General features: G+C 36.8%; 1 protein-coding gene across 1 annotated transcript; it reads left to right on the top strand.

The window, feature by feature from the left end:
• The first annotated feature begins 5,330 nt into the window (after positions 1-5,330).
• Positions 5,331-11,751, top strand: LOC129362295 (E3 ubiquitin-protein ligase MARCHF2-like). Its single transcript, XM_055033747.1, has 5 exons — positions 5,331-5,623; positions 7,441-7,744; positions 7,863-8,058; positions 8,308-8,517; positions 10,390-11,751. The coding sequence occupies exons 2-5, from the start codon at positions 7,560-7,562 to the stop codon at positions 10,543-10,545; spliced, it is 747 nt and encodes a 248-aa protein (XP_054889722.1). The 5' UTR covers positions 5,331-5,623; positions 7,441-7,559; the 3' UTR covers positions 10,546-11,751.
• Positions 11,752-12,660: the final 909 nt, after the last annotated feature.

Here is a 12,660-nt window from a genome sequence, read left to right as displayed (position 1 = left end):
TTTGCCTGATTTCAGTCTTTTGCTCTGTTTTGGAATGTACCATAAATGGCCTGAACAAAACGCTTCTGATTTTTAAAGAATAATAATAGAAACGTACACTTTATTGTAAATTACTTTAACAGCTGGTATACAGATGGAAACGATGAGTATTTTATTACCTAAGCAAAGCTAGCACCAGGATTTGTGCTTTAAAGCGCACTTTGATTGCTTGTAGATGAGATGGATTTTCTTTTTCTTAGCTTATTTACTCAAAAATCGACATTCAAAAATGCTCTGTTAGGTCTAATTTATGTTCAGTTAAAAGAGCTGATTGAACCTGGAAATCTCAGACAGTGTCCACCTTATTTAGAGAGACGAAATGCTTAATCCTGATATGAAAATTAAATATGCAAATGTTAAAAGGCTGAGATGTGTGATAAAATTGTGTTAACAGTTGTAGACAGCTGGAAATCTCCAACCTGATTAAAAGGAGTCATATTTTGTCACTAAACCCCATCTGCGTTGAAAATATTTCAAAAAAAACTATCAAACACACCATGAAATGTTTTCTCTGTTAAAGGGGAAGTGTGTTTAAAACAAAAGGTGCAAAGTACATTTGTCTGGAGAGGGAAATTCCTTATTTATGACCTGCATAGAAAATGTACAAACTAGTCCAGAAAGAGCCTTAGAGGAAAATTACGTTACTCTAATAATGTAACTACACATTAGTCATTTTTATCTGAACTTGCATATAAATATTTTTTGAATTTACTAGTGTTTTGTGTTTACTAGAACCTCGTGTCATCAGTAAAACATGGAAGATGTTACAACATTGAAGAAGTATTCACTCACATGCTCTTTCACATGCTCTGAATTTCAGAATTCGAATCTGAAATTCTGCACCAAACAAAGTACATCAAGATAATTACTGCTCACATTGTGTCAAAGAAAACTTCAGCAAGTAAATGCGATTGGTACAATATGCTAAATAACCACTCTAAAAGTTGCTTGATTGTCGGTGGATGTTGAATTTAGTTCAAAGTTTATGGAGTTTCGTCACAGAAGAATTGTACATTTTTTCGGCATGTTTTGGGAAAACCACAATTTAAAACTTATCTATCTTATTACTGTTTGTCAGAGTGAGCTGTTTGAAAAAAAATCATTGCTGAAACATTAAGTGAACTTTTTAAGTCAGAGACGTGGAATTTTTCACGTGATTGTACATGTCAATTTGAAATCATGTGCATGGCTTCACTTTTCCTATTTGTTCTATCAACACCAATAATTTAATATGGTCCTTTAGCAAAGCCCCATGACACAACAGTCAGAAGAGTGAAATTACAGGGATCGGTGCTTCTCTCATCAGTGAGTGATGTTTGACTGGCCCCAAAAGCAACATTTTAAAAGAAAGATATAATAAATATCTTTCCTAAAAAAATATATATCAATCCTGAAAAATGTCCAACACAACATAAAAATTGGATAATAAGTAGTATTCCTGAAAATTTAAGAAAAAAAGATATAATGGGTTTGTCCACAATTAAATATGTTGCTGATGTACTCAGGAAAATAATGCTTAGAAAGAGTTTTATGATACCTCAACAGGTGCTATCAGATCTGATTTTGGTCACAGATGTCAACACTTGGGACGTGACAACAACATATGCGTGGACAGCTATAAAGTATTTTACAAATTATACATCTTTTTAAATCTTAAAAAATACTAGACTTTTTGTTTGTCTGCTTTACCTTTTTTTGGACTAAGGGAATAGTTTAGTCTTTAAAATCAATACAGTCAGTGTGCGATCAAAGTCCAAAACACTATAAGCACTCTGATGGACACGAAAAGGACTAATGCTATCAATTCAAATTTAATAAAATATACATTTTGTGGATATGGTTGAGTCCTTTGACAAATGTATGTAAAAAAAAAACGAGTAGACAAATCAGCAACTTTGAAATGTTTTCTGCAACAACCATTTGCATCACAATGACAAAAACAGCTGCCTTTAACAGCCCCTAATAAGTCAATAAACAAAGAAAAGGTGAAGCATTTAAATAAATATAAATGAGAGTAAAGATTTTTCTCATGAGATTGATAGCACAAATAAGGACAAGAGCCGAACAGATAATGAGAGAAACTTGATTAGTCCCTCACGAAAATGGACCTCAAAAGATCACGAGATGGAGGAGAAGTATCTGAATTAAGCTGTTATTGAAAGCCAAACGCTGTGAATAAGTTATGCAATCTGTCTCTCTTTAACTTTTACTCACTGCACCTTTTTCTCTTTAAAATAAATGTACATTCTTGATTTGTTCTGCTTTTTTTTTTTTTTTTTTTTCTTAGGCTTTGGAACTTTGACAAACATTGAGCAATGGCCGTCCTTTGCAGGAGTTACAAAATTGTTTCAAGAGTGCATCAATGTCACACACATCACATCATGGAAGAATGCTGTATTTTGTATTTTCTCAGTTGATGCATTTTTTTTTGGAAAAAAGGAATGAGATACTTTTTTCAGCACAGTTCAATAATACAACAGCCAACTAATTTTTATAGATTTAGGTTTAGATTATGCCCAAGTTTACACATAAGAATGTAGATAAGCATATGCTTATACCTATATGGTGCCACAAATTGCCCAGAATAACATTAAAAAGTACATCATTGTCATGACCATGTAATCAAAGGTCTTCTCTGATTCTTTGAAAGTTACTGATATATTTTTTTGTGACATTTACAAAGAACTCAACAACAACCCAGAACGAAATACATTTGATCACATTTCCTTTAATGGGATTCATGTGTATATTATTATTAACAGTAGTATTCTTACAAGTTCAAATCCTGCTGAGCCAATACAATAGCCAGACTATGCTGTGTTAATGATTTGCCAGTGCATTTCTCTGGTGGTCCCAGTTAAAGTTCACTAACACAAGTCCCGTGATATCCCACGCATGTGGAGGTAGAGCATCTCATGATTTGTGTTGGACTTTGACTCAATAGATAGGTGAACTAACTAATGAGAGGCATGCTAGGAGGGGCATTCGCAATTTCCCATAATGCTGTTCATTTGTGTGTGTGTGTGTGTGTGTGTGTGTACGTGTGTGTGTTTGCAGAGGTTAAACTTACCAAAAACAAACTCATTCGTTTTCTGTGTTTGAGATCAGAGAATCCAAAAGTGACAGAAATAGAAACAATGACATGGTAAAAATAGACACTATTATACAACAAGGTATTTTTGTAAGACATGGATGGTCAAAAATCCGTCCATCCATCCATTTTCTGTTTACCCTTGTCCCTGGTGGACTACATTCTCGGCGAGAGGCGGGGTCACCCTGGACAGGTCGCCCGTCTGTCGCAGTGGTCAAAAATCATTTACCTAAAATGAACCGAATATATCTCAGTACTCATAAGGTGTATTTGCATTATTCTTGTACGGGGTTTTCCAAGGGTTTCTAGAAGCCTTAAAATTAAATAATCTCAATTTTATGTCATTAAAATTAAAATTAAAAATCTTGTATGTATTTATGTTTTATTTTGTACTATGATTATGTCATGCTCAGAGTATAAAAAAAAAGAAAAGAAACAGGATGAAAAGTATGTTTAATACCGAAAGGATGTTACCTCCAAAAGATACTTTTAATATGACTATTGAGCCAAATCGGAAAGAATATTTAAATTTATTGAATAAGGCTATATAGAATGGAAAAGCACCATGTTAATCAATGCCACTGTTCATTCACAAAGCCTGACTGATTGCTCCCCCCTAGTGGTTTTGCAGTGGAAAAAACGTTCTGAATAAATTGAACACTTCTCACAGAACCTGTCAGGTGACAGAGAAAAAATAAAATAAAACTAAAATCCTGATATATTAACGGATAATGCTTAACATTATCCTTAATGTTTAAGATTATTGCCAATGTTTATCAGATGTCAAATTTCATCTCCAGAAAAGTTTCCTTTTGCGTTAAACATTGGAGATAAAATAAAACATTCCAGATACAGTAAACAAAGCATTGGAGTAAACATTGGAGATAACATCATCCCCGATGTTTAATATTGTCTCTTTTTTTGTCATCTCAAAGGAACCTTCATGTCGAATCTCCACATTCAAAGACAAACTTCCAGGATTTTCTGGTTTTATTCATTTTCATTTTAACAAATTGTGAGAACATGAATGGATCGGCCCTTCCATTGTACTCCCTTGTCACTAAATTCCTTTAACTCATCCGATGACTGGAGGAGTGGCCACCGGAAGTACTAAACCACATTTCCTGCCATTGTATTCACACTCCTACCTTTCACAGTCCGAGGTCATCTGTTGTCTTCAGGCTTGTTGTTCCATCTCAATAAAAACTGTTGATCAGCTTCCATATCTTTCTGGTCCATGTGCCATGTGGTGTTGAGAAGGCCTTAAATTCTCAACTATCATTCACCACCATAGACACTGAGGATGAATGTGGCGACGAGGGAGAAAACATTTCCCTTTAACAGGAAGACTTCAAATTTCAAATGACTTACTATTAAGTCTCTGATCTAATGTAAAAAAATATATATATACTGATTAGACTAAAATTAATCAACTCGTGCTCAGTATATCTAAGAAAAATGTTCTACTGATTGTTATATATATTGATAAAAATTTAGGTTAAATTTAGGTTAAGAATAAATTGAACCTAAATTGAGGCCTACTCAAAACAATCATGATCAATCTAATATTTCAACATGCGTTAAAATCAAACATTGTTGAAAACTATCATAATTAAACTAATATTTCCAACACTACTCATTTAATTTGATCAAGAATCCAGAGAAACCCCTACAAGTTTATAAAGTACGGACTACTTATTCTTATTAAACAAGGGGGGCCAATAAGTTCTACACTTTTACCTTTTTGTCTTTCTTTTGGTTTGTTGGTTTGTTTGTATTTCCTTGTAATTCAAGGAAAGCACTTTGAGCCTTGTTGCTGAAACTGTGCTATAGAGATAAAATTCCCTTACTTTCTCCCCTGAGTAATTGGTGCACACAAATTAAACAACTTGTGGCGACAATTTATCTTTTTTCCCCTCTGATATCAGCAAACGGGCTCCTTACTTCTACACTGTTGATGTTAAAGCTTTTTTAGTTCCTTACATTATTGCTCATTTCAAAGACGAATAAAACAGGCATGTTTTACTCTTCGTACGTTGATACAGTTTATGACAATAGCAATCTACATTCATGAAAATACTAAAATAAAAAAGCAGGATGCTGCAGCATTCTTATTGAACTGAGTTCCTTTCATGTGCCATTGACTGACTTACTATCTTCATCTTTCCGACATCACAAATGACAGTGAAGGCAGCACGGGGTCACATGACCAGTTGCACAGCTGAGGGATGCCGAGGCTTGCCCGTTGCTAGCCAGCTAGCCCGGTTAGCTGTGTCTAGCGATTCTGGCAGAATCGGGTGGATTTTATTCTTCATTTTCTTATCAAATCCAATCCAGTGGCCCGAACTGCCTGTCATGGGGAGGGTACACTGCATGTGGTCGTCGTCTGTACCCGCTCGTAATGGCAGCTTTTGCTCAGGCTTCACAGTCATAAATCGTAGCTAGGGCTGTCCAGTTAGCTCAAGGCCAATCGAAGAAAAGGCAGGCCGTCGGGTGAGTACATTTACAGTAAAATCATATTTTCCACCTTAGTAGCATCATTTTTTTGACAGCCACATAACGTATTTGCTCTACTGTAAACAACTACCCAAATAAAGGCGTCAGGTTTGGTCGCTTTTAAATACTTATATTCTTATCGGTTATTACACACCAAAGCTGCTGTCAGTTGAGCATAATTAACGATGGGTGTGTTATTTATTTATTTATTACGACCAACCGCGTAATATAAACTCTAAATGCCAATACTAATCGCTCTGGTTTATTTTTTCCTCGCCTTTTAGTGTGTTGATGAAGCTTAATGGGGTCTTTTTAATCTTAGTATGTCGCATTGAACTGAAGTAAAGCCTGCAGTCCTGGTTAGTTTATCATGAATTGTGGTTGATTGTTCACTTGTTCGATTCCTACAGCATTTTAAGAATGTGATTTGAACATATTGGAGATAAATGACAGGTTTACATGTTGTTTTGGACACCCAGACCTCAGGAACTCAGTTGAAAAACAAACACTCCCACTACACTGTCAAACATTCCTTATGTGGGTGAAGGCATTAATAGATCTTAAAGCCAGATAGCCCACATTCACTCTCCTTCTGATTCTTGGATTGTTTCTGTTTTTTTTTTTTTTGTTTTTTTTTTTTGTTTTTTGTGGGGCGATGGTTTTAATTTTATTCTAGCTTCTTTTTTTAACTCGCAGTCAAACTCATTTTTTAAATGCGCAAGGGTTTCTATGAATTCGTCTTTTTTATTGATCATCTTAAAGACTTTTCCTTAAAAGTAAAAAAAAAAAACAGAAATGCATGTTGGATCCAGTTTCCTGACTGCTCAGACTGCATTAGATGTTAATTTAAAAAATGCATGAGCAATGGCTTTTTTTGGATTTAACTATTACTGGTGTTAATTTGAAAGAAAATAATATTTGATACAGAATTCTGTGCCTTCAAAAGCATTTATGAGTTTTTTCCCCCCAAGGAACACATAAAATGTAGATATCTACAGACTTATGGATTTCAGTTTTACCTTGTATATACTAATGCAGGAAAATGTATGGATTTTACAGCAAATATTTTTTTTTATTATAATTTTTTATTTATTTTTTTTATTTTATTTTTTTAACCAGTAGTGGGCTTTCCTATTGTTTTCACAAAGTTTAACCCAGAAAACTTGCTAAACTCTGCGGTTGGGCGCTCAGCAGTCATTCATCTTGGCTTTTTTTGTGTTAACAAATGTTTGAATAAAGATTATTGCATATCACTTTATAATTGTGTTATTGGAAAATTGGAAGATTAATATCTGAACACCAACTATAAAGTGTTAAAATATTTAAAAACACTTAAATAAATAAGCAATGCTAAGCCTGGTGGAGATGCAAGGCTTAGAAAAGCCTGGGGGAAGCCCTGGTTTTCAGACCTTGAATTATTAATTGATTCGTGTTTAGTGAAGTGCATGGAGATAACGTGAATTGGTGCAAAATAGATAAACTGAACTGAATTTAAATCTTACTCTAGGGGTATGAGTAAGTTTGAGATGAACTGCTTCTGAAATTTAGGTTCTGTGTAGATTAGAGGAAAATCACATTAAATTCAAACTTAATCACCTAATTTCTGTTTTCTACTTTTTTCAATATTGAAATTGTAAAATAATGCCATCCTCGCAAAATAATGTTTCCAATTCAAAACCTAAAATTAATGGCACTCTGAGAAGTGTGAGTGAAGAAATGACTAAAAGGCACAAGAATCTTTTTTTTTTTTTTTTTACATAATCATGTGACATCTGCTTTTATCCTGTTAATGTCCTGGGAACTTTTCCCTGTAGGTGGATCAGAGAAGTTTGAGGGATCGAATCTTTCAAATCCAGTTCAGGATCAGTTCTTCATTTGAAGCCAGCGCCGGCCTCTGCCAGTATTTTCATCACTTTCAACCCCCAGATGAACCATGTCTTCGTCAGGGTGCTGCCAGCTCCCCGGATCCCTTTGCGATTATTCTGAGAACACTGAGCCCGATGCCTCTAAGCATGCAGAAGAGTCTGATTCTACTACACAGGCCCAGTATGTTGCCAAGGTTACAGCTAAAGATGGCCGCCCACTCTCCACCGTCGTCAAAGCTGTGAGCTTGCAGAGGTGAGTGTGAAACTAGCATGTGGCTCCAGAGTGTATCCTGTAAATAAGTGACATGTGGCTCACATTGTTATTATAAATTTTTCCTTCCCCTCCGATGCGGTGGTGTGTCGGCGCTCAGCGATGTGGGGATGTGTCGGATCTGTCATGAGGGAGCCGGAGGGGAGACGCTGCTCTCGCCCTGCGACTGCACTGGTACTCTGGGAAAAGTGCACAAGAGCTGCCTGGAAAAGTGGCTGTCGTCCTCTAACACCAGCTACTGTGAACTTTGTCACACAGAGTTCACCATTGAAAGGAGACCACAACCATTGACACAGGTAGGAGGGGCTGAACTTATTGCGGCGATGGATACGTTTGACATCTTGTTTTCCGTGTTTACTAGAAGATAGTCTCATTTGTTAATTAGCATTGCAGTACTTTGTTGACTTCACAGTGAGAACAGATATTTTATAAAATGACCGGTTCACATCACACCGATATATTCATCAAAGCTCTTCCTTTAGATTTATATGTTATAGACTGATATGTTTGAATTGCAGTAGTAAGCTCTTCATTTTGCTGTCCAGTGGCTGAAGGACCCCGGCCCTCGCAGTGAGAAGCGCACATTGCTGTGTGACATGGCCTGCTTCCTTCTCATCACGCCCCTGGCGGCTATCTCCGGGTGGTTGTGTCTCCGGGGGGCCCAGGACCATCTGCAGCTGAAAAGCAGACTGGAGGCTGTTGGACTTATTGCCCTAACCATCGCCCTCTTCACCATCTACATCCTCTGGACACTGGTAACTACGGTTTTCACTCGCCACTGTGGTTTATATTCTCTGGTGAACTGTCCATCATTATCACCTCAGCCGTTTTCTTACTCTGTGGTGTTAAGGACAAAAAGAGAAATCTTTATGGAACTTGCTCTTGCTGTTAGCTCATATTTTATTAGCTTAGTTAAAAAAAAATCAAACAGGTGTCTTATAAATGAGATCTTGTGATTCTGTATGAATAAAGGTCAAATAAAAATTAAAAGAGAAAAAAATAGTGTTGCGAAATAAGTCCCCTGAATGACAAAGTAAAACAAATTTCTAGATTTTGTCAACAGTACTTTACAAATGTTTCAAAACTTTTTTTTTACGTGATGCCAAGAAGCTAAATTGTATTTTATTAAAAAGAAAATAATACATTTCATTGATTTGTTCCTTTCACAAAAGTACATGTACAAAAAGTGAGGCATGCATTTGTATTTAACTCCCTTGTGGCTGTACTTTCTAGAGCCACTTGGTGTTGCAATTAAGTCTTTTGGCATCTGTCTCTAAGCAGCTTGCAGTACAGATCGAAATTTTTCACAATCTTCTTTCCAAAATGGCTCAAGCTCAGTCAGATTGGACAGGAAACATCTGCTTCCACAGACTTTTAATTGTGTTTAGTTCTGAGCTTATGCTTTTCTAATGTGTAGTTACCTTAATTGAAATCTTTCCATGGTAACGCGGTGGAGGTTTGGCTCTGTTCAGCCATCAAGTCTCTTGCAGCCTCTAAGACGTTTTCCTCTGGGATTACTTTTTATTTAGCTCCATTCATCTTGTCAACCATACTGACCAGTTTTCTTGTCTTTGCTGAAGAAAACCTTCCCCTTTGTTCAGTGTTAGTTTTCTGCCATGTGTAATGTTTTAAATACGGGCCAGGTTATTTGATTTTTACTCTCATCTGACCAGATCATTCCATGTGTTGGTTGTGTTACGCACACAACTTTTTGCTAAAGATTTTCCAATTTGAACTGTGGATTTCTTCAGTTTTTCAAAAGTTACAAACCAGTGGCAAACCAGGGTTACCAAAAGTGGGTCCTCGAGGGCCGGCATCCTGCATGTTTTAGTTCTCTCCCTGATTTAACGCCTGGATCAGATGATGGCTCGTTAGAGGCCTAAGAAGAACATTGACGTTCTGAAAATGTTGTCACTACCACCAAGGAGAGAACTACAACATGCAGGATGCCGGCCCTCGAGGACCCACTTTGGGGACCCCTGTTATAAAGTGTTAAATCACACACAAATGAACTGAATTTACTCATTAGCTGATTTCTTTCTTGTGATAGATTTTATTTAGGGTTGTTGGATTAAAGGGCTCTAAGTGTATGTGGATAGAGTGCTTTTGATTTTTATTTAGAAATCAAATTCACTCACTTTACAATTAGTATCTACTTTATATTGATTTTTTTGTTTTGTCTTTGGGTTTTTGGTTGTTGCTGTTTTTTGTTTTTTTTATATAAAATCCCAACAGGTTATGCTGAAGTTTGTCCTGCCGAAGAGATTGTTCTCCAGTTTTTTTAAGTGAGAAACTCTTAAAACATGATGTGGGAAGGACATCAGGACTTTATGTGCATCTTATCATTCAGAGCTTTCGAGAATCTACATGTCTGAACAGAAACACATAGCTTGCTGAGATCAGAAGCCAAATTTCTCCTTCACCTCTACTGAGCTGGGTGTATAAAACGCAGCCAAGAGAAACTTTGGAAAGCATACCTATGAATTCACTTTTAGAAATTAGTCTTTATTTTTCTTTCTATGTTACATCCATCATGCTGCGTCTCAAACATTTTTTGTCAATTTTATTGGCATGCCTTTCACTGTTTGTTGTGGCCAACCCCGTCTTCTTTGTCGCCCGGCCTGTAGGTGTCGTTTCGGTATCATTGTCAGTTGTATTCGGAGTGGAGGAGGACCAATCAGAAGGTTCGCCTGCTCATGCCCGACATGAAGGGGGCGCACACCACCCAGCGTTCGGTGCCGACCAAGTCGACCAAGAAAATGACTGACGAGACCATCGTATGAGTGCCGGGCAGTGGCGAGGGAAATAATGCAAATCAAGCTCTCACAAGCACTCTAAAAACAAGATTAATCATAGTAATACTGAACTTTTGCACTTCATACGGACGATCCCGAAGGGAAAGAGATGCTTTCTCCTCATGATTCTTTGTTACAGCACTTGATTAAAAAAAAACAACAATGAAAAAAACAAAAACAAAACTACGTTATTGGCAGCCCACAAAAGTGGGTTTGGGAGGAACTCATTACAGAGTGGTGTTAGATTAAAAACTGTGTATTCACCAGTGCTGGGATGTGAACGAACTGACACTCAGAGAATGCACTAACCAGCCTGACATTTTATGTCAGTGGCAGAAACTTATAAAAAACTAAGACACAAGCTAATGTAGCAGGATATAACTGATTCAGCATGCTACTACAGTATAATAAGAGACATATTCACTACCTATAATTCCCCTATTATGCCCCCTGCACAATGTATTTAGCTGGTTTTAAACCGTGGACGAACAGTAGTTCTGCAAATGGATAGGAACCTAAGAAGATTGACAAAGTCTAGCTGTGAATACTCCTTTTTTTTGTGTTTGTTTGTTTGTTTGACAAGTAGAGGGCGACTGTCACCTCTACCATTGTCCCTGTCTATAATCTGAAGCTTTTTACGTTTGCAGGTACAGCTTTTACATTGCTTTCTGTAGAGGGAATATTAAACCATGCTCCTCCTTGGTCAGTAAAGGGAGACGCGTTGCATCAGTCACACATGTCAAGAGGGGTGGGAGGGGCTCCTGGGAATCGTAGTTCCTAAAACGTCACTAACTCGCTCTGAAAAAGTGTTGAAGGCATGAAAAGCTTTTACATTCTAATTGGATGATGTTTCTCTTCTGTTATCATAAAAGTGCATTAGGAAATAGCCTCACTCCACGTGTAAATGCATCACTTATGAGCTGAGCTGAATACAAACGGTCTGTGGTGATGTCTTATAAACCACAAGAAATCCAGTTTAAAAATAACAGCGATCATGTTTAGATTGAAGGCATTGGGGAAATGGCAGACATGTGATTTGAGACCAGTTTGGGGCTCAGCAAAATGCAAAAGAGAAATGTGCTATGAGATGTCAATCAATGTATACTAAAAGTATTTTTGTGTTACTGTAGTCTTCCTGCTTCATCCCCCTGGAAAGTTGGGTTATTGTGCAATAAAACATGAGGGACTCCTGGACATCGTGTGAACTGGGATTTGCTTGTTTGCGTGAATTAATTTTAATTTTTTTTAATTGCAGCAGCACTAAAAACTAACTTAAGAACATTTATTTAGTGGGGGGAAAGACTCATATTGGGGAATAATAACAGTGGCATACTTTCTGTCACCCTAAAATTCCCTTTGAAAGAAAATTGAACATTTATTTTACATTTTTTTGTTGAACTTAAGGAGGGCATCCGCATTCTTAAGAAAAATCTTAAATTCCTTCATCAAAGACGCAAATAAAATGTATTCCCCATTGAATATAGATGCACATAAATTAAAGTTCGGGCTCGTTAAGCGTGCGATTGTGCAACTGCAGTGAAAGATTGCTTGGAGGCGTTTTACACTTCACAAGGGGTGCCAGCAACTGGGTCTGTTGATACCTTGTAATCAGGCAGTGTGGGAGTTTGAGAAGGGAATTTTTCATTTCTCTACTTTGGAATCATCCTTAAACATTTCTGTACAATGTTACTATACAGCTGCTGTTCAGAACACAAGGCTATGGAAGCCCGTTTCCGCCACTCTGTTAAAAAAAAAATAAAATTAATTATCTCATAACAAGGAGATACTATCTGAAAATAATGAGATATTACCTCATTGTTCCGAGATATCTCATTATAATGAGATTATTTTTTTGACAGAGTGGCGGAAATGGGCTTCCATATAAGGCGACTGTCAGTGAAGGTAAAAAAATAAAATAAAAAAAGTCTATGAACAATCTAATACTCAATACTCTCTGCTACTCAAACTTAGCTGGTGTGTGGGTGAAAGTGAGCTTTTCATTTACTGGGCAACAGTAAACCTTAGGCAGTATCCTGGATATTTTTATTCCTTTTTAACGAGCTATTTTTTTTATTGGTCTTGCATAGAAACAACAAGTTGTTT

Source organism: Poeciliopsis prolifica, unplaced genomic scaffold, assembly GCF_027474105.1.
Source record: "Poeciliopsis prolifica strain line A6 unplaced genomic scaffold, Auburn_PproV2 SCAFFOLD008, whole genome shotgun sequence".
Taxonomy (NCBI): Eukaryota; Metazoa; Chordata; class Actinopteri; order Cyprinodontiformes; family Poeciliidae; genus Poeciliopsis; species Poeciliopsis prolifica.
Note: the sequence above shows the minus strand (reverse complement) of the source record. Positions and strands in the feature narration are given on the sequence as shown.

Coding starts and splice junctions, on each gene's coding strand:
- LOC129362295 (XM_055033747.1), top strand. CDS start 7,560: ATGTCTTCGTCAGGGTGCTGCCAGCTCCCCGGATCCCTTTGCGATTAT. Junction 7,745..7,862: donor AAAGCTGTGAGCTTGCAGAG/GTGAGTGTGAAA, acceptor GTCGGCGCTCAG/CGATGTGGGGATGTGTCGGA. Junction 8,518..10,389: donor TCTACATCCTCTGGACACTG/GTAACTACGGTT, acceptor CCCGGCCTGTAG/GTGTCGTTTCGGTATCATTG.